Source organism: Mercenaria mercenaria, chromosome 5 (assembly GCF_021730395.1).
Source record: "Mercenaria mercenaria strain notata chromosome 5, MADL_Memer_1, whole genome shotgun sequence".
Taxonomy (NCBI): Eukaryota; Metazoa; Mollusca; class Bivalvia; order Venerida; family Veneridae; genus Mercenaria; species Mercenaria mercenaria.
This window is the reverse complement of record NC_069365.1, coordinates 94,742,697-94,765,699: the sequence shown is the minus strand read 5'-3', so window position 1 is coordinate 94,765,699 and position 23,003 is coordinate 94,742,697. Positions and strand designations below refer to the sequence as shown.

The following is a 23,003-nucleotide window of genomic DNA, read 5'->3' as shown; positions in this document are numbered from 1 at the left end:
AGGAAAAAAAAAAAGTTTTTTCAAGATAAAGTGTCATTTTCATTTTTATACCCCCGCCGTCCGTCCGTCCGTCCGTTAGCAATTTTGTGTCCGCTCTGTAACTCTTGAACCCCATAAAGATTTTAAAGAAACTTGACATAAATGTTCACCACACTGAGACGACGTGCAGAGCGCATGTTTTGGACGTCTCGCTTCAAGGTCAAGGTCACACTTAGGGTTCAAAGATCATATGAATGTGTTTCGTGTCCGCTCTGTAACTCTTGAACTGCTTGAAGGATTTCGAAGAAACTTGGCACAAATGTTCACCATACTGAGGCGACCGCCTGTTCCGGTTGACTAACTTCAAGGTCAAGGTCACACTTAGGAGTGAAAGGTGTCCGCTGTGTTTGCTGTGTCCGCCCTGTAACTCTTGAATTGCTTGAAGGATTTCAAAGAAATTTGGCACAAATGTTCACCACACTGAGATAACGTGCAGAGCGCATGCTTTGGATGACTCGCTTCAAGGTCAAGGTCACACTTAGGGGTCAAACGTCATATATGACTTTGCTTTGTGTATACTGCTCTGCATTGCAGTGCTCATGTTTTTATTTGGCAGACCCCTTTTTTGTTCTCTTACAATATTTTTTTTATTAATTACTTTCCTTTTTTTGTTACTATAAATAGTTTATTTTGAAACTTTTTTATTATTGGCCATAGGGAAAAACCAAGACCACTTTTCTGTGATACAACATGAATGGTATATACAATTTTTAGATGTATTTTGACATTACTTTACCTGGTAAGAATTTTTTTTGGGGACTTCGAATTTTTCTTTTTGGAATTTCTTCTTTTTGTTGTTCCTTCCTTTGGGCAGTCAAGTTCTTTCAATTTTGCTTCCATCCTCTGATGTAACCCTTCGGGTGTATATTGCCCCGCTTGGCGGCGCTCTTGTTTATGTAAGCTAGTTACTGCTTTTACATCATTGTGGACCTATGATTGACATTTTGTACCATTTTCAAGGAGACTTTTTGCATTTATAGATAGTAAATGAACCTTATTACACTGATTCCATGTAAGAATGATAAAATTGCCTAATTTTGTGTCGCTCTACAATCTTGACTAAATTTATTTTACATTGTATTTAATTTAGAATCTTTTGGTATCTTTTCAAACTGTTTTCGTGCATGACGTGCCAAAATTCATCATCATTTGCACATAATTTTCATTGTCTGTGCATTAATAAATTGCCGCCAAAGCATTAATCAGATACGTTACCTTCATCTGTTAAATTACTATGAAGTGAAACAAATGTGAAAATCTTATCTTTAATAGTAATGTGTGCCCATTACAGATAACATTTACGATACGATTTTAATTGGGTTTATTTTCGGGGTGGGGTGGGGGCTGTTAACGCCGTTTTTTTTAACAGTATTTCAGTCATGTAACGGCCGGCAGTTAACCAAGCCAGTGTTCCTGGATTATGTACTAGTACAAACCTGTTCCCCGCAAGAAACTACCAACTTCCCCACATAAACTATCAGAGATTTTAAATTTTAATAAACAGTATGTTACTATAACAAAAGCCACATACATTATTGAATGATTAATGCATAATTTCACAATCAGCAATCGATAGTTTTTATTTTCTCTCACAGAACAGACGAAATGCTGATAAGCATTTCACAAACATGAAATACTGTATCTTTACGTAAATGGAATTGGAAAAAGAGAAGACTTTTGATGGTGAAAGCAGATACGTGATAAACAGGTACGTTTTAGATATTTTAAATGCAGAATGAGTTTTAGAAATGCATAAATGATGGAATTAACAACATAAAATCACTGAAGGGATGTAATGAATATTTAAAAAACGGGGAGTACAACTCAAACATATTGTCATTATCTCAGTGTGACCTTTGTGAGAACTCTGTAAAACATAGGGTAATCAAAGCTGCCGATCAGCCTTAACCAACTGAGAGATCTTAGACATCATGCATGGCTGTAAATGCACAATTTACATCACTTATAACGTTCTTAACAATAATCAGATATATTAAATTTAGATTTTGTATCGAAATCTCTAAGACAAACTTTGTATAAATTAATCGTTGAGACAATTAATTTTTATATTTAGCGGTTATGGGTGGTTTCATTTTTAATTATTAACATTTTTTATGCATATATATTGATGTATATCTGTTTCAGATAGTGTCAGATACGTTACTAAATACCTCATGTATCGATGAGTGAACCCGTATTGCACAAATATCACATCTTGAACTGTTTTATTTATAATACTATATAATGATGTTTAAGCTGCTACATGTGTTTAAGATCCCTGAAATTACGTTATTATATGAAATGTCAGGCTGTCAAACTTATTTTACCTGCGAGCTTAGAAAGCATAAGCTTAGCTAGAAATGAAAAAGTAAGACATGCATTATATATACATAAAAGAATATGACTGATAAAATACTTTATTTCATTTATAGACGATACTCAAAACAATGCCCTATATTAAAAAGAGCTTGATAGTAACGTATCTGGTTTTGGAATTAATCTCATACAGGCATTTTACGTTCAATACTATAGTTATATTAACTAGATAAAATGTTATTTTTCACTAAAGTGAAAGATTATAAAAGTAAAAGGTGTTGTAAGATTTTGACCAATAATGCATTTAAAATTCAAAACTGCATGTACATCTAAGAGATGTCCACATTTATGGCATTGTTTGCATCTATTGATTCAATATCCGATATTAATTCCATCACTTTTTCATCCCTAAAGCATAGAACACATTGCGAATTTAAAATATCGTTAACGTATCCGTTCATCACTTAGCTTGTTTCAATATCTTAATTCTTCTTCCTTTGCCATTTAATTTACTTAAGAATTTCATGTTAGTAAAATCAGTATTGGCATTTCTCCAGTTTCTGTAGGAGGAAATAAAAAATACGATTGCTGATTGTGAAATCATGCAGCAATCATTCAGTAATGTATGTGGATTTTGTTTTCGTAACATAGATCTACTGTTTATCAAAATTTAAAATTATGTCATAAATGCTGTCTGTTATGAGCAATAGCAATACCTTATTTTTTAACTTCAGTAGACTTATATCTTTCCAATTCCTTATAAAGATAACATTTTCATATTTGTTTCACTTCCTAGAAATTTAACAAACGAAGGTAGCGTATATGATAAATGCTTTGGCGACAATACATGGACAATAAAACATTATGTACAAAATGTACCAAAAACTGCGGTGTATTTTAATCAATGCTCAAGTCTTAAAATGTTAAGTTAGTTGAAAATATCTCAATCCAGTATTGCAGTGACTGAACTTGTTGAACTTTACAATTGATGGAACATTAATTTTACTATTTTCATCACATTTGTGATTATCAGATCCATAATTATGTAATGCAATGGATGCTTTATTATTAATTTTGGTAAGTTATGCATTAAGACAGTTAAAAAAAATACCAAAAGATATGCAATACAATGTACAAGTTACACTGTATAACTTTACTCAAGATCGTTGAGCGACACAAAATAAGAAAATTATATACTCTTATGTGGAATTAATTTACATGTTTATGAATGCACAAAGCCTCAATGAAAATGGTACAAAATTTTAAGCATATGTCTTGATGAAATATCTGTTATCCAAGCCGAGAGTGAATATTAACGCTAAAACGTATTCAGGTCATACAGCATTGCAGATTTCTAATTACAGATGTTATGATCAATTAGTGTACTTACTAAGGTATGCTGGTGCAGATGAAATGCTATCAGATGATGTATATATTTCAGATTAATATATGCTATTTTCTCTTTGGATATGCTATATGTAACAAATAATTCATTTGATAAATATGTAAGTTTTATATACAGATACAATTTACCTATGTAAGGAGTGAAAATGCATCAAAATAGCAATGAAACAAGCGACAGTACATTGTGGTCTGAAAAGCATACTTACTTATCCTTACGTTTTGAAAAAAAATCTTATGAAAGTGAATGATTTTGAACACAAAATGAATGTTTTCCTCTTAAAAGAAGCTGTCCATCTAAACTATATATCAGCCACATTCGTAGGTTATCGCCCAATTGACCACAAGCAAACTAAGGATTGATTAACAAAACGTCCATGCTTATGGACATGGCATTTTCGTCTGGTAATTATTACAGTTATTCATATTAACACTGAATGCTTTTATCATATTTCGCTGATGGTTTTAAAATTATGCATTATTTTAATCCAAATGCAGTGTATTGTAATTTCATGACAATTTGACGGAAGAAAATGTTTCTGAAATACTTTTTGTCCATTTTCGTTTAAAGTGGAGACGTTCTCAGTTATTCGCGGATAACAGTCAGGGTCGGTACCAGGAATGCATGCTACCCAAAGGAAACCTGATGAAATAGATTAGATTTGTAAAACAATGTGGAAATAATGGCGCTAAACTAAAATCAAGGTTCAAGGTTCAAGGTTTATTCGGCAAATTCGGCATTACGCATGCCTTTGGCCATTAACAAATATAATAGGAACATGGCATATTAACAATTGATACAAATACATGTATACATATACAGTTCAAAAAAGTAAAAGTGTATGCATACAATAAACAAACATATAAATTACAGAAGAAAAACAAAAATGTTAGGAAACATCTAAACAAACAAAACATATACAATAATCTACGTTACATTATGTAGTAAGTGTATCAACTCTATATTGCGTGGCTTCTTTAATAAACTTAGCTAGCTTAACAAGCACCTTCGCATTTTTTGAAGACATTAAATTATTAAATTTTTGGACAGTGGGCCATTGTGTATTACCAAGGTGCTTTTTTCTAATATCAGTATATTTACTACAACAAAGAATGAAATGATATTCTGACTCCACAACATTTTGGTTACAAATCTTACATAGTCTGTTACTTCTATCTATATTATTATATCTACCAATCTCAATTTCAAGCTGATGTGAACTTAATCTCATGCAAGTAAACAATTTTCGTAAATCAGTATTTTTTAATTTCACAATATAATCCTCAAAACAGAATGATGTTTTATATTTACAGTAACTGTCCAATTTAGGCATAGCATTTATAGATTCACTCCACTCTTGAATGAATTGATCATATAATCTGTTTTTCAACAACGGGAAATAGTTCACATTATTATCAAAGTTCATGCGTATATCCGTGTAACCAAGGTGATCTATAATAGAGTTTATTTGATTTGACCAGCAAATACCGTTAATAGTTCTACACTGATCAAGATAAATATCATATAAAGCAGTATTAGGGTTCTTCATGATCTTTAACCAAAATTTCATTGCTCTTATTTTACAAACAACAGACAAAGGTAGTACCCCTAATTCACCATACACCGCATAATTTGGGGTCTGACTTTTAACACCAAGGAGGTATTTACAAAACCGAACATGTAACTTGTCAATTTCTTTTAACTTGTAGACACCCCAAACTTCTGCGCCATATAGTAAAATAGGTAGGACCATTGAATTAAATAAAGACAATTTTGTTTTAACATCCATATCCACACGATCAAATAAGGACAGAAGATTAAAATAAGCTCTAAGAGCTTGATCATGTAGAAGCTTAACATCATCTCTGAAAGTTCCTGTACGTGTAAATTTAATTCCTAAATAAATAAAACTGTTAACAATTTCAACTTTTTTATCATTTATGAAAAATTCTACGTTATGATTGCATTTTCGTTTCTCAAAAATACAGATTTTAGTCTTGTCAATGTTAATTTCTAAGCCCCATTTAACAGAATAGTGCCATAGACTGTCAATTTGTGCTTGCAGACTCTTTGGGTCAGTGGTGAATAAAACAATATCGTCTGCAAATAAAATAAGATATTTTGACAATAAGTCTAAGTCATTCTCAGTCAACGGTGACAAGGGTTCTCCTTGCTTTAAGCCGATAGTGACATTGAAAATCTCTGACATTTTCATAGAGCTTGATATACGTACACATGACTGAACATTGTTATATACTGACTTACTCATTCTAATCATCTTGCAACTTATACCTGATTTAATACGTTTCTCCCATAATGTCTCACGGCTGACAGTATCAAAAGCACGTTTATAATCTACAAATATACACCATAACTTGGAATTATTAGATAAAACCTTTTGAATGACAGCATGTAACAGAAAAATTGCATCAGAAGTAGAGTGACCATCTCGAAAACCGAACTGAGAATCGTTAAAAACATGTTCATTCTCACACCATTTGTTAATTCTGTTTCTCAGTAATAAAGAAAATATGTTTGCTATGACATTCACAAGGGTAATGCCTCTATAATTTGAACAATCATTTACATCACCTTTTTTAAATATTGGCACAATGACTCCCTTTGTCCATGCATCAGGATAGCTACCACTATCGAATATATAATTAAATATGGTACACAAATAAGGCGATATAAAAATTTTCGCATCGATAAAAATATCAGCCACATTATTTTCAAAATCACTACTTTTGTTTCTTTTCAACAACGAGATTGTTTTGTGAATTTCTTCTATACTGATAACACAATCAAGCTGCTCAACAACTAACCCATTATCACGTGTACTTGGAAATTCCGATTCAATATTTAAATCATCAGGCCTGCTATTAGAACTTCGTGAAAAATGCTTTGCAAAGTCATCAATATTTAAATCAGTAGACACATTTTTAGATTTTCGAAATTTATTTAAATATTTCCAAAATTTTCTTGGTGATTGTTTGCTAAGTTTGGATAGTTTATATTTTTCCTTGCTATAAAAATTGTTTTTAGCTCTTCTCTTAGCTCAACTAAAATCAAACAAATACGTTGGAACTCTGAAATTAAGGTCGACATACTGTTTTACAAACAAACACGTGCAAACATTCAATGTTTGGAATAAGTTATCCTTGATTTAATAACAATAACAAAATATATGTTCATCTCAATGATAACAACATTTTTTAGTTTCCATGTTTCATGATGAAAGATTAAAGAACAGTTTCAGTCAGCCAAAAGAAAGTGCAAACATTATGCAACTATCTTTCCGATATCGACCACAAGCAGGCAAACCATTCAGTAAAACTTGGTGTATAATGCATTAAACAGCTTTGCTACCGCCACGTTGTATTATTTTTGTTACTGCCAGATATTGACAACATCTGATGACATTTTTGTATCTTCATACAACAATATAACCATTTCGGTAATGATCTGATTAATTGTACCTCTTCAGTAAAGGACGGATAAAAAGATTTTATTTCAATGGTCAAGTTATACAATGTTATTCGTACAAATTTATTGTAAGAAGTCTCAGGAATCAATATAATTTTACAATTCAAAATGATACCGAGAAAAAAGATGTCTTGCTGATAAATCCAGAATTTGCTATATGTGACAAAACCTTTTTTTGCAAGTAGAAGGAGAAATCTTTAATACAATTAGTTAATTTTACATGTTTAAATATATACGTAGAAAATGCTTACTTTGTGGTATAGTATATATAGGTTTAAAATGTTTCATACTAATAAAGGTTTGTGTAAATATAAGTGAAACATTAAGACTTTTTTATAGTCCATTTTATTTGACCTGGCGGGGCGGAGTTAATCTCTGACATATGCAAATAATGGTAATCTCAAAAAACGAGCAAAATAGGTAGAGCAATATAATTGTTTCATTCCGTAATCTTTGGTAAACCAAAGACTATAATTCAACGCTACATTGGTTACATGTGCTACATACCCTGCACAAAAATGTAGTGGACCATCGCGAAACCACACCCAGCCAGGCCAAATAAAATGCACTATAGCTACTTGTTAATAGATTATATTCTCTCATATTTCTGACAAGAAATGTCTGTGTCGTTTTATATATGATGTTTTTCTCTGTGTTTGTATATCATGCAAAGTGAGACTTTAATAATATTATCTTATCTTATTTTATCTTATCTGATCTCTTATGACACCGGGGGCTTCCGTGGCCGAGTTTTAAGGTCGCTGACTTTAAATTACTTGCCCCTATTCGTTCTTATGCGAAACAATATATCACTCAGGCCTACGGCCTTCGTAATATATTCTTACGCATAAGAGCTCAAAACTCGGTTATTCTACGATAAAACACGTTTGGGAACTTATCATTTCTGAATTAACATCGACACATTTTCATCTTTACTTTATCAAGGAAACATAATATGATTCATATTACAAGTTAAATGAATATAATTATTACAGAAACGATTATCAGCTTTCCATCGAGAAATATGCACTTGTTCTTTCAAGAACTGGTATAAAGCAAAAGTTGCGCAATGATTACAATGCGGATGTCGTGCATAATTTCCAAAACAAATCAAAACAATAAGTTAATATATTAATTTAAAAGTTAACTCATATAAGCATTGCGTCCAATTTCCATAGACATAATTTATGTTGATATTTAACAAAGTCGGTATAGTGTTTTACGACACAAACTTTAAACAATTAACTATTCGCAAGGATGAAAGAGGCATCAAGAAAATATTTTTGAAATCTTGGATGACCCATAAAACCTCACCAGCTGATTTCTAACGGGATCCAGAAATGTTTACATACTACGTGTAACAAAACTAATACCATGAAGTAGCACAAGTAATAAATCTGCTTCATTAATAACACATGGTAAAACACACCATTATATATGTATATTAGCATTCCGTTGAAAGAACAATTTTCGGCTGTTAACAGAATCGAAATCTGGCTGAGATATTGTGCTGATATCTGTGGTTTACTTCTCTCAATTATCTATGATTAGATGATCTATTAACGGAGAATCATTATTTTGTATGTGTCATTTTAAACGTTTTGATAATCACTGTTAATTTCAGTTGTTATACCACTACCTATTGGGTGCTTTTTGCCGTCTACATTATCTTCCGGATCATTTCCCCGTATTTCTTCATCAACATCAATATCAATATCTATATCGTGTGATAGCGCAACTTGTCGATGTCTATCATATACATGTTCCTGATCTGTGCCGTTTGGCAATACCTCGTAATGATTAATACTTTCAATTTCATTTTCCTCGAACCGATCAGACCTGTAATCGAGACAACTGTAGAAAATTGAGTGCACACAATTGTCTTTTGGAAACTATCATACAATACAAAACATTAACAACAACCACAGCAGATCAAAGACACAGTCTTTCAAAACTTAACAATAGTCACTAAAAACATCCAAGATCAGGACACTGGTTATTTGTAGAGATACCATAATATCACGAAACAAATGATACATACAAATGGAAATTAACAGCATTACGGCACAGTTTTAGTTTAAAGTAGAAGACCCGAAATGACAACAGCAAAACACGAATTCTCCGTATGCGTATGTAATTTCGGCATTTCCCGATCTTTACGGAAAGTAACGTAATCGCTGTGCCATATTTTCGAAGTAATCTCGCGGATGTAAAATCTATGGGTCTGGATATTGACTAATCGAACTGAAAATCTACTTTGAAAGTAAGCGTTCGATTTGATATTTGCTAAGAATGTAATAGAACATTTAATTCTTGCAGACAGCTCTACATGACAATGTGTCACAAGTATTGATGTTCATCAATGAGAACTGGAACAAAAACATATTTGACAGACGACTGATTGTCTTAAATATGAATATTGTATTTTTTAAGAAGAAAAGCATGTTTGCGTTGTTGGGTAATGTGTACAGTCAGTAAGACAGAAACATATACACATTTAAACTTCCTAATCTCTTACATGGTAAGAAATAAGAATAAGTAATATTGGATAAAGTATACGTGCCTTTCATTTGACTGTGTACTTTGTGTGTTATTGCTGTCGTTTCTTTCATCTAGTGAATCTGAAAGTTAATATTGTAATATTCAAATTGTCAATTTGAATACATGTTTGAGTGTGAGCCTCACTGATACAACGATACATAGTGTTTAGCACCATGATGCAAAAGGAATTCAACCACCTGAAACCATCTGCACATTCATACATAATTTGAGGAGGCTGCGTGTTTGAATATAATAACGACATTTTTCATAGATTGAATACAAATGTAATAGCCACGGCTGTACTATTAGAAAGTAATCTCTAATTTCAGATGGATGGATGGATGGATGGATGGATGGATGGATAGTATACCTTTTAGCGATCTTAATTTCTTCCTGCATGCAATCAAAACAAAAGTCATAACTATGACAATAGCAAGAGCGACTCCAGATATCAGCCAAACAGTGGGGAATGACTCTTCAACGCTTTTACTGTCTTCAGTTGTATCTGAAAACGTAAACTTCACACTAATATTGTTGAATGCTACAAAAGACATAAAAAGCAATGTTTTCCGAAGAATACTTATGTTAATATCATAATAATTGAAGTAAAAGTATGTTCGTGCAAAACATTTAAAGTGCGAGTTTTTCAACGTTCAAGCTGAACACTAAAATTGTACCGGTAATAGAGTCCCACAGGCCCTTCTGCCTATCTCTAGCAAAGAGGCAAAAACATTGTTCAGTCACAAATCTTTTATTTAGATATAAAATCCAAGCAGTTCCATAGTCAAACATTCAGAAATTCACAAAATATTCTTAAGATCAACATATAACATTATCACAAGTGAATCACCAATATATATTGCTTAAAGTATATTCTATCGCCAAAATATCGACATTTTAGTGCTTTTTACAGCCATTTTGCGATTTTTTTTTCTGAATTGTACTATTCCTTTGATGCATGAAACGCCCATTGAAAAAGATTAAGCTCTCTTGTAATACATATATCTCGCAAAACTAATTGCCAACTTCATCTAAAGATCCGGGCAAAAGACAGTAAGAATCTTTTTAAGAGATCCTGTTTTTTTTTATTTATTTATTTTTCAAAGTCGACAGCTACTATATGTAAGCAGTAGTCTGTCTAGATTTGTGGCCAAAACTCTCTAAATAAAATATTCGCTTTCTGTGAGCAATCAACTGTCAAATAAATTTGAGGGAAAAGCCTGTTCTTATCGATATTTTCAGAAAATTTTTATTTTCTCCTTTGTTTCATATGGACATCATCACTTCATTATTAATTTGACATGGATAAGTGTATTTACAACAAAAATCCGTAATTTCATTACAAGGGCAATACACATAAAAGCCAGACTTGTCACTTTTATTTTTAGAAATCGTTGCTGTCATAAGGTTATTGATTGGCAGAATTAAATGTTAATTTCAACACTTTTTTCATACAAAAACATGTGTTTGTGCGTAGTAATGTGATCAAGCGTAAGTACATGAACTTGGAGTACATAGTTTTCGGCGCCTAACGTAAAAACAGTTAAAAGACAGTAGCGCATATGGAATAAAACGTAACGAATCTGGGACTTAAAACCTCTTTTCTTTTTTCTTTTTTCCTTCAGATTCAAATGAATCATTGTATACGTCATAATCATGCAGCAGACATACACATACTACCGTGACTTTTATATCAAATGGCTACTTTTTAAAGTTATGGCCCTTTTTATAAATATCATATTACAGCTTCCTTTTTACATCATTACCATAAAGGTATTTTAGGGTTGTTAAGCCCCTTTTTTGAAATATAACAATTACATTTTTAACTAATGTACCTCTCTCCTCCTACAGTTTATATGCAATGGAAAGTTAGTTAGTATGAAATTATCAATAAGAAGCGGCAAATGTCATGAATACACTTGTACATTGTTTACTCACAGTTTCAATCAAGTCGAACGAAACTTATCATAAGCAACATAAAGTAAGCATGTGCATAGTGTGAGTTGAAAATGTAAAGTAGGTATATGAAGAAATGTAGACAAATATATATCATCTCTTAACATTCATAGGTATTAGTCCTCATTACTTGCGTGACGTATTGTTCCACTTCTTAATAAGGTCGTGACATTTTTGTGCTGCCCCCCCCCCACCCTTCCCTCCCACCCTTAAAAAATAAAGTAAATGAGGGTTGTGGGAGCACTTATAGTTGCCCTTGTCCGTTCGTATGTCCGTCCTTCCTTCCGTTTGTCTGAATTTGTGTTGTTCATATTTCAAAAAGCGTTTGATCCAGGGTCAACAAACCTCACAGGATTGTTATGCAGTACGGAAAGATGTTCACCAGGGGTTTTAATTTGGATCTCATACAGTCAAGTTCAAGAGTGATTGTCCTCGATTTATTCATAAATACGCTTAAAAGGGCATATACAGATCAAATTGTTTCTAATATATATTGAAATACATGCGAATAAGATTTAGAAGTAAATTTAGTAAATTTATGTAGAACGAACTAAATTATTATTCTTATATGATTAAACAATCTTCCAAATGACCGCCGTTAAAGAAAACCGCTTTGTTAAATTTTGATATAGAAATAATTTTGCGAACTTTGCGAATTAAATTTGAAATAAATGCTCTAAATTATGAATAATTTAGAACTAGATAAACTTTAATAATACACCCGCTAGAAAAAAAGTTAAGTATTCAGAATTATATAAAACTAAATAAACTTTCAAATAATTAACAGCCGTTGAAGAATAGTTATTTGTTAAATATTAAATTGAAATAGTTTCTGACAGTGCAAATTGAATTTAGAAATAAATTGATGTAAAACGGACTAAATCTGAAACTATATAAAACCAGATATATGTTAAGATAATGGATGTTAAAGAAAAGTGACCTTAATAAATTAACAAAAATTATAGGAGAAATGATTTCTTTTATCAGTTTGGAAGAAATTTTAAATAGGATAAAAACTACTGCCGTATGCACTCAAAAAGTGATAAAATATCATAAGTGAAAAGGAAAAAATGGTTTATTTTTAAGTAAAATAAATATTTTAGTATTAATCTTATTTATAAATACTGTTAATTCGCGTATTACTGTGTAATTTAATAAAATCACCCAACTCCGATTAATCTGAAATCTGTCCTCGAAGTTACTCGAAGACCCATTTAAATTTGTATAGGTTATTATTTATTAGTCTCGGAGTCACTTGAAGGAATTCCGTCAAGTGACTCGGAATCAAACGAAACCAATACAGGTGTGTATGCCGCTAATTGGATTTCATCTGGAGTCACTTCGAGGATTTCCTTCGACTGACTTCGCATAAATCCTCGGAGTTAGATAGCGCAATTCCTTGACGGAAAATGGCTGACTCGAAGAAACTTCGAGTCGGAGCCTTGGTACTCGTTTTGGCCATCCTCCATTGATCGAGTAGAATGGGTTTTCCGCGTGAGCTGATCTGTATTTGTGACGCAGGTATCTCAAAAAGTGTTTAATGAAAAATTACAGGGAATAGTATTCAGTATGTGAAGTTGTGCATCAGGAATTCTGTTAGAGATATTACTCAGTCAGACTAGAGTTATGGCCTTTGACTTAGTAAACAAATATGAATAAAAAGGCATTAAGTTGTTCCGGAGATATCAATATGGCCGAGAATCATGAAACGGAAATTATTCAGCATGCGAAGTTGTGCATCCTGGATTTTGTTGTGGAATGTGAGTCAGACCAGGAATACAAGTTGTGTCATATGAATCTCGAAGAATATCTGACATAGGCTCATAAAACATAAGTGTCACAAATTGACATACGGGCCTTATTTTATCTGTATTGTAAATGCAGGTATTGCATCATCTTTTTGTAAATTTTTGAGTTATTGAGGTAAATGTCAGATTTCACGCATGAAATACCTCTTATATTTTTCTGTATTTCATAACATAAATTTCCATGTAAATTTCATTAAATTCTGTTCAGTAATAAGAAAGTTGATATTTTATAAACTTCAGTAATTTATGTTTTTATCCCCAAAACCACTATAATGGGCCTCAAATTGTCAATTTAAATTCGCGCCAAAGTAGTTAGATTTCCCGGCTATATCGTGAATCCCGTGAAAATGACAATAGTCATAGCTCACGGCTTAGCCGTGAATCCCATGAAATTTAGTATTTGGCGGGACATTATCCTTTAAATAGACTGGACTAGATATGCCTTGCGCACACCACCTTCCGACATTATAGACGAATCTATGTCTGAATTATTTTCTTGCTAGAAATTTATGCTCGATCGAGGTAAGAAATTTATTTGTTAGATTTTTGTATGATTTTTGCATTACGATTTTTTTTGGATAAATTTTGTTCATTCTACAGAATTCTGTAACATTTACTTTTCGGCATATGATTTTTGCTAGTTTCGGTATGTCAGGATGATTTATTAAATTTTTTCAGACTTTTGTAAATTATTTCGAAAGAGGAATCTAAAATGTTTCATTTATATAAGATGTAAAATTTGTACTGAAATTTGTAACATGATATTTATAAAGTACTTTGTTTCAAAAACTTATGTCAAACATTTTGTTAATTATGGAACGCCATTACTGCATTGTATGGTTATGTATAAAATCTATATGGCAAGTCTAGTGCCATGTTTGTAATATATTATTGTAATATGAAATTGTGTGACAGTCTATTGCATACACATACAATGTCCGTTTTAGTGTATGGCATTAGATATTATATGGATGCCAACTATCATATAACGTTTGATTTACATTGAATTTTGTTAATTTGTAGTTGTAAATAATGGCTGCAGTTTATCATGTCCGTATCTATAATGTTTCCTCATATACTTTTCATATCATTTCATACTTTAACTTTAGTCTTTTAAGTAAGTAATCTTTGTAATAATGGAAGTAATAAGTGACGTATTTTAATCATGTGACGTTTGAACTTAGTAGCACATATATTTTGTATAAGTAGCACGTATTATTTATGGGAGCCTACGGAGGTATGGTATACCCAAAGGAGCAGTTTTATGCCCTGACTTATTTGTTTTGCTATGGTGCTTACCATATGTTATATATTTTAGCTTCTTCCGCCAGACGATTTTCCTGGTGATGTCATAACCCGGAAGTACAATGCCCGAGGTTCACTTGTCTTCACTCGCCTGGATGTGATATTCCCAGCGCAGAGCTTTCGTCCCATGGTTGTGCCGTAAACCGCAAAGACGATGATTTTTGTTATCCTCTGAAGTCAGCTCAGGGATGCAATCACCTACCACCATAGGGAGCCAATACGGAATCAACGTATTCACGGTTTAAAGGGACTGGATTTTGAGATATGTTTTGTTTGTGCTACTTAAAGTTCACAATTACATTAAAGACCTGTGTCACGTCAGATTAGAATGGACTATAAGAACTTTTGTATCTAGAGATACTGAACTTTCTTTTTTTTTTCTTTCTTCTAATCAGTTTTTTTTTCTTTTCATATCTATTCATTGTTAATAATCATCTTATGTAAATAAATTTGTAAATATTGTAAAGGGTGTTGATTTGTTCTGATGGTTACTGTCGCCGGTACGGCCTTTCCTGTCACAATGGTGTCAGAAGTGGGATTGGTCGACCAGACACAGTAGCTATTCGAACATTATTAACACCCATTTAACTGCAGCAATAATTTGTAAAGATTCCTCTTGTTTTGTTCTATTGGTACACATATAATAGTTTTATTCATTTTTCAGAGTGACGTCTTACCTCAGACAAGACAAGACAGATCCATTGCTTCAGCTAACCAGCTTTAGTGGTCACAGACTGATAGACAGTTGCATACGACACTTGGATTCTGGGGTGAGTTCGTTCCTTTTATTTTTCTTTTGGGTTATTTTGTGTCACTCTATGATTAAGCCACCATATATCTGTGCTGAGAGTGATCGCCCTTGACAAGGAGAGTTATCCTACTCACTCTTAATTGTGCGTCGCCCTACTTCTCCCAGTGATCCTATTTTGTATTAGTGTACTGTATACATACCAGATACAGTATTTTTCTTTGTGTGTGTTAGCAAGATTGTTTACTTGCATATACTTTTACCTACTTTTAAGTTTTAGTGCTACACAGTTGTGTTATACCTATACTTTATCTTAGGATAAACACTTTGATTTATATTTGTTTTATTTGTTACACTAAAGTGTTAACACTAGTTACAGTTGATTGATATTTGATAAGGCTAGGGTATTGTTGCAGCCTACTGTCACTGTACTTTGTTGCTTGTTGCCTATGCAACCTTGATTGACACATAGTACTGTTGCGCAACTTAGTGTATTATTATTTTAGTGAGGACGTTTTGTGTAGTATATACGTAGTGTATAGTACTTTGTTTTGGCTTCAGTGGTAACTGTTAGAGCCTTAGTGTAAACTAGTGTAGTCTAGTATTCCCTCACGATTGTTTAACTAGTGTCTCAGGTTGTTATAGTAGCTGTTGTACTGTAGTGTTATATAGTGTTAACGTAGTGTAATCATGACTAGTGTAGTAGAGTTAACGAAGGTAGGAAAAGAGTTAGGTTATGAAGGAGAGGAGTTACGTAACTTTGTTAAGGAAGAGCAGGCTAGGGAACGTGAGGAAAGACATAGTAGATTAGAGGCAGAGAAAGATAGATTAGAGGCAGAGAAAGATAGATTAGAGGCAGAGAAATTAAGAGCAGAGGCAGAGAAAGATAGGTTAGAAGCAGAGAAAGATAGATTAGAGTTAGAAGCTAGGTTGCAGAAAGAAAAGATAGAATATGAAAAACAAAGTAGTTTAGAAGCAGAGAGATTAAGAGTAGAAACAGAGAGAGAAAGAGAGAAGGAAAGGTTAGAAGCAGATAGGGAAAGATTAGAGTTAGAAGTTAGGTTGCAGAAGGAAAAGATAGAATATGAACGACGTAGTAGCTTAGAGGCTGAGAAGGAAAAGTTAGAGTTAGAACGTAAGTTAGAATTAGATAAGTTAGAAATGGAAAAGGAGAAGTTAATGTTAGCTAGGAAGTTAGAAACAGAGAAGGAGGAAGCAGAAAGTAGGAAATTAGAAACAGAGCATAAGTTTAAGACAGACTTAGAAAAGATGAGTAAGAAAAAGGTAAAGGTTAAGATGTCTCCCTTTGATGAGAAAATTGATTCCATGGATGCGTACTTGAATGTGTACGAAACGTACGCTGTTGCGCAGGATTGGGATAAAGAGATATGGTCACTTAACTTACCGTTCCTTCTAAAGGGTACGGCAAGAGAGGTTTTTGATAGGCTTCCGTTGGAAGATAGGAAGGATTATGATAAACTGAAAGCCGCTTTGCTACGTCAGTTCGAACTCACTGACGATGGCTATAAGAAAAAGTTTAGAACTGAGAGGCCTCGGGATAATGAGACCTTTGTGATGTTTCTAGCCAGAATAAGTAGATATTTAGATGGTTGGCTTAGATTGAGTAAGGTAGATAAAACGTACGAAGGATTGTTAGATTTTATTCTTAGGGACCAATTTTTAGATGTATGTAATAGAGAACTATACCAGAATTTGAGTAGTAAGAAGTTAGTTAAAGCTAGGGATGTAGCAGAAGATGCAGATTTGTTTGCAAAGACTCGTGGAGGTCCCAAGTATGTCGTGAATCGAACCAATAAGGACCGGAGCTATAAACCATATGAAACACCTCAGAGACAGTATCCTATTAGTCGTAATGTAGGCACTAGTAATAGAGGTAGTAGCAATGTTGCTAATAGAGGTAGAAGTTTTCAACCCTTTGGTGTACTGAAGTGTAATAAGTGTGGTCGAATAGGGCATAGCTCATATTACTGTAGGAGTGGAAAGTACGGCGGTAATAGTGCCAATGCAGCAGCAGAGTTAGAGGTAGAGCAGGAAAGTAGTAAAGGGGAGAATAGAAATAGTAAGGAAAGTAGAAATAGAGGTAGAGGCCGTGACCGATCTAGGAGTAGAGGTAGAGGAAGAAATAGAGATAGAGATAGGAGTAAGTCAAGTAGGTCAGAGAGTGGAAATAGCATTATAGAACTAAGTGATGTTGAGGAGTTAGGTATGCTTAGTGTAAGTACATGTCCTACAAAACCCGGTACTTGTAATGGTAGGGATGTAATCGCTATGCGGGATACAGGTTGTACATGTGTGATAGTGAAACGGGACTTAGTAGAAGCAAGTCAGTTTTTAGAGAAAACCCGTAGATGTAAGTACATAGATGGGAGTGAACATAGGCTAGATGTAGCTAGAATAGATATTGATTGTCCGTATTTCAAGGGTACAGTAGAGGCGTTGGTTGTAGATAATCCTACCAATGATGTTATAATTGGTAATGTAGAGGGAGCTGTAGAACCTCAGTTTAGTAGTTTAGCGTCAGCAGTAGAAACTAGGGCGCAAGCCAAAGTTAAGAAGCAAGTAAAGCTTAAAGTTCCGTCTCAGATTTTAGATGTATCTAGAGAGGAATTCTTAGAAAAGCAACAGAAAGATAGCACGTTAGATCTGTGTAGAAAGAAGGCTGAGGAAGGTACGATTAAGCAGTGTAGAGGTAAAGGTTCAGTTAGGTTTGAGATAAGGAATAGATTGTTATATAGAGAGTATACCGCCCAGAATTTAGACAAAAGTAGACAGTTGATTGTACCTAAATGTCTTAGAGAAACTGTGATGAAAGTTGCACATGATTCGTTACTGTCAGGCCATTTAGGTATAAGGAAAACTAGTGATAGGGTATTAGGCGAATTTTACTGGCCAGGAGTAATGGCAGAGGTTAGGAGGTACTGTCAGTCATGTAGTATTTGTCAACGTACTATAGCTAAGGGTAGAGTAAGTAAAGTTCCGTTAGGAAAAATGCCTTTGATTGATACTCCGTTTAAGAGAGTTGCCGTCGATATCGTTGGTCCGATCGAACCTATGACTGATAGGAAAAACAGGTACATCTTGACTATGGTAGATTATGCTACTAGATATCCAGAAGCTATAGCACTACCTAGTATTGAAACTGAGAGAGTAGCAGAGGCATTAGTAGATATGTACAGTAGATTAGGAGTGCCAGAGGAAATGCTTACCGATTGTGGATCGCAGTTTACGTCAGACCTTATGGCAGAAGTTAGTAGGTTATTGTCATTAAGGCAGTTAACTACAACACCGTATCACCCTATGTGTAATGGTTTAGTAGAGAAGTTTAACGGTAGTTTAAAGCAGATGTTGAAGCGTATGTGTAGTGAGAGACCTAGAGATTGGGATAGGTATTTGAATGCTATGTTGTTTGCTTACCGTGAAGTTCCGCAAGAAAGTTTGGGATTTTCTCCCTTTGAGTTACTTTACGGCAGAACAATCCGTGGACCGATAACTGTGCTAAGAGAGTTATGGGCTGGTAAGACGGAGAATGATGAGGTTAAAACCACTTACCAGTATGTTATGGATTTGCAAGAAAAGTTGGAGGATACGTGTAAGATAGCTCAGCAACAGTTAGCAAAAAGTAGTGCTAGATACAAGAAGTATTACAATAGGAAGGCTAGAGATAGGAGGTTTAAGGCAGGTAGTAAGGTACTTGTATTGTTACCTACGAAACATAATAAGTTGTTGTTACATTGGAAGGGTCCTTACGTAGTAGTAGAGGTAGTAAATAGACTAGATTACAGGATAGATGTAGACGGAAAGTTGAAAACGTTTCAAGCAAACATGCTGAAACAGTACTGTGAAAGGAAGGATGATAGTAAGTCTATACCAGATAAGGGTATTTTAAGTAAGGTTGGAGCAGCTATTGTAGAGGAGGATCAGAGAGATTATGACCGATTAGATCCGAATGAAAGTAGTGATGAGTTTTTGAGTAGAGTAGAAAAGGATATAGTTTTGTGTCCTATAAAGCAGGGTACAGAAACGTACAAAGATGTAGAGGTAAATCCAGAGTTACCAGTAGAATGTAAGCAGGAAGTAGTAGATTTGTTAGAAAATTTCTCAGATGTACTGACAGATATTCCTGGAAATACTAACTTAGTTGAACATGATATTCAGTTGTCAACTACAGATCCGATAAGAGTAAAGGGTTATCCTATTCCTTTTCATTCGCAGCCAGTAGTGAAAGAGGAAGTAGATAAAATGTTGGAGTTGGGAGTAATCGAACCATCCAATGCTCCATTTTCCTCCCCTATCGTCCTCATAAGGAAAAAAGATAACAGTATAAGGTTCTGTATAGATTTTCGTCAGGTCAACAAACTGACGGTTTTCGATGCTGAACCTATGCCAAACATGGAGGAAATGTTTTCAAAGCTATCTAAGTATAGATATTTTTCTAAACTAGACTTGAGCAAAGGTTACTGGCAGGTTCCTTTGTCTGAAAAGGCAAAACCCATGACTGCTTTTGAAACCCCGAAAGGTTTGTTCCAGTTCCGTAAGATGCCCTTTGGATTAGTTAACGCACCAGCAACGTTTTGTAGACTGATGCGGAAGGTTTTGAAGGACCTAGGGCACTCAGATAGCTTCATAGATGATATCCTGGTGTATACAATCACATGGCCAGAACATGTAGTAGCCCTTACTGAGTTGTTAACCAGACTAAGAGAGGCTAAGTTAACAGCAAAACCGACTAAGTGTTTTATAGGTTTTCAGAAGTTAGAATGTTTAGGGCACATGATAGGAGATGTTCAGACCCTTGAACCAGTTCCAAATAAAGTACAGGCTATACAAGATGCCGAGAGACCGAAAACCAAGAAGGCAATACGTTCGTTCTTAGGTGTAGTCGGATTTTACAGAAAGTTTATCCCCAATTTTGCCGCCATTGCAGTTCCGCTCACAGATTTGACGAAAAAGGGTCAGCCAAATCTTGTAGAGTGGGGTGAAAGTCAAGAAAAGGCTTTTCAGACTTTGAAGGCTAGCTTAATGGGTCCGCCTATTTTGAAGTTGCCAGATTTAGATCAGACTTTTATATTGAGAGTAGATGCTTCAGATTTAGGTTTAGGCTCAGTATTGCTTCAGGAAAGTGATGGAGAGAAATTACCTGTAGCGTATGCTAGTAGAAAATTGCTACCTAGGGAGCAAAAGTACTCAGTGATAGAGAAGGAGTGTTTAGCGATAGTATGGGCAGTAGCTAAGTTTCACCGGTATTTGTTCGGTAAAGACTTTGTATTAGAGACAGATCATCAGCCGCTCACTTATTTGAATAAAGCGAAACTTAGCAACTCCAGGCTGATGAGATGGGCATTGGCATTGCAGCCATATAGGATCAGTATTAGAGCAATTCCTGGTAGAGAAAATGTAGGCGCAGATTATTTGAGTAGAGTGTAGACAGGTGGCTATATTATATGGTGTACAGATAGTGACAGTGTGTGTTTTCTTTTTGTGTTTGCTATTTTCAGTATGTCATTTTGCTTTCAATTAAGAAAATTATAAATTTTCTTTTAAAGGGGGGACGTGTGTCACAAATTGACATACGGGCCTTATTTTATCTGTATTGTAAATGCAGGTATTGCATCATCTTTTTGTAAATTTTTGAGTTATTGAGGTAAATGTCAGATTTCACGCATGAAATACCTCTTATATTTTTCTGTATTTCATAACATAAATTTCCATGTAAATTTCATTAAATTCTGTTCAGTAATAAGAAAGTTGATATTTTATAAACTTCAGTAATTTATGTTTTTATCCCCAAAACCACTATAATGGGCCTCAAATTGTCAATTTAAATTCGCGCCAAAGTAGTTAGATTTCCCGGCTATATCGTGAATCCCGTGAAAATGACAATAGTCATAGCTCACGGCTTAGCCGTGAATCCCATGAAATTTAGTATTTGGCGGGACATTATCCTTTAAATAGACTGGACTAGATATGCCTTGCGCACACCACCTTCCGACATTATAGACGAATCTATGTCTGAATTATTTTCTTGCTAGAAATTTATGCTCGATCGAGGTAAGAAATTTATTTGTTAGATTTTTGTATGTTTTTTGCATTACGATTTTTTTTGGATAAATTTTTGTTCATTCTACAGAATTCTGTAACATTTACTTTTCGGCATATGATTTTTGCTAGTTTCGGTATGTCAGGATGATTTATTAAATTTTTCAGACTTTTGTAAATTATTTCGAAAGAGGAATCTAAAATGTTTCATTTATATAAGATGTAAAATTTGTACTGAAATTTGTAACATGATATTTATAAAGTACTTTGTTTCAAAAACTTATGTCAAACATTTTGTTAATTATGGAACGCCATTACTGCATTGTATGGTTATGTATAAATCTATATGGCAAGTCTAGTGCCATGTTTGTAATATATTATTGTAATATGAAATTGTGTGACAGTCTATTGCATACACATACAATGTCCGTTTTAGTGTATGGCATTAGATATTATATGGATGCCAACTATCATATAACGTTTGATTTACATTGAATTTTGTTAATTTGTAGTTGTAAATAATGGCTGCAGTTTATCATGTCCGTATCTATAATGTTTCCTCATATACTTTTCATATCATTTCATACTTTAACTTTAGTCTTTTAAGTAAGTAATCTTTGTAATAATGGAAGTAATAAGTGACGTATTTTAATCATGTGACGTTTGAACTTAGTAGCACATATATTTTGTATAAGTAGCACGTATTATTTATGGGAGCCTACGGAGGTATGGTATACCCAAAGGAGCAGTTTTATGCCCTGACTTATTTGTTTTGCTATGGTGCTTACCATATGTTATATATTTTAGCTTCTTCCGCCAGACGATTTTCCTGGTGATGTCATAACCCGGAAGTACAATGCCCGAGGTTCACTTGTCTTCACTCGCCTGGATGTGATATTCCCAGCGCAGAGCTTTCGTCCCATGGTTGTGCCGTAAACCGCAAAGACGATGATTTTTGTTATCCTCTGAAGTCAGCTCAGGGATGCAATCACCTACCACCATAGGGAGCCAATACGGAATCAACGTATTCACGGTTTAAAGGGACTGGATTTTGAGATATGTTTTGTTTGTGCTACTTAAAGTTCACAATTACATTAAAGACCTGTGTCACGTCAGATTAGAATGGACTATAAGAACTTTTGTATCTAGAGATACTGAACTTTCTTTTTTTTTCTTTCTTCTAATCAGTTTTTTTTTCTTTTCATATCTATTCATTGTTAATAATCATCTTATGTAAATAAATTTGTAAATATTGTAAAGGGTGTTGATTTGTTCTGATGGTTACTGTCGCCGGTACGGCCTTTCCTGTCACAATAAGAAGACTGTTATATGTATAACATGTGAA

At 33.9% G+C, this 23,003-nt stretch overlaps 2 protein-coding genes across 3 annotated transcripts in view; one reads left to right on the top strand and one right to left on the bottom strand.

Moving 5' to 3' along the window:
- Positions 1-4,462: 4,462 nt before the first annotated feature.
- The window catches only part of LOC128557415 (uncharacterized), a 30,579-nt gene continuing 12,038 nt past the window's right edge, over positions 4,463-23,003 (bottom strand). Inside the window, exons 7-9 of the mRNA XM_053544784.1 lie at positions 10,155-10,289; positions 9,807-9,864; positions 4,463-9,082 (exon numbers count right to left, since the gene is read on the bottom strand). Coding sequence (XP_053400759.1) covers positions 8,836-9,082; positions 9,807-9,864; positions 10,155-10,289 — 440 coding nt within the window. The 3' untranslated portion in view covers positions 4,463-8,835. The remainder of the gene's footprint in view (positions 9,083-9,806; positions 9,865-10,154; positions 10,290-23,003) is intronic.
- On the top strand, positions 13,602-22,969 carry LOC128557223 (uncharacterized). 2 transcript variants are annotated; one of them, XM_053544366.1, is made up of 3 exons: positions 13,602-14,070; positions 14,867-21,670; positions 22,466-22,969. In XM_053544366.1, the coding sequence occupies exon 2, from the start codon at positions 16,292-16,294 to the stop codon at positions 21,044-21,046; it is 4,755 nt and encodes a 1,584-aa protein (XP_053400341.1). In that variant the 5' UTR covers positions 13,602-14,070; positions 14,867-16,291; the 3' UTR covers positions 21,047-21,670; positions 22,466-22,969. The 2 variants fall into 2 exon arrangements, with proteins under 2 accessions (XP_053400341.1, XP_053400342.1); XM_053544367.1 differs by lacking the exon at positions 13,602-14,070 and having other exon boundaries at positions 14,405-16,403; positions 16,446-21,670.

What these genes read in the sequence shown, in the direction of transcription:
- LOC128557223 (XM_053544366.1), top strand. Translation starts at nt 16,292, where the DNA reads ATGACTAGTGTAGTAGAGTTAACGAAGGTAGGAAAAGAGTTAGGTTAT.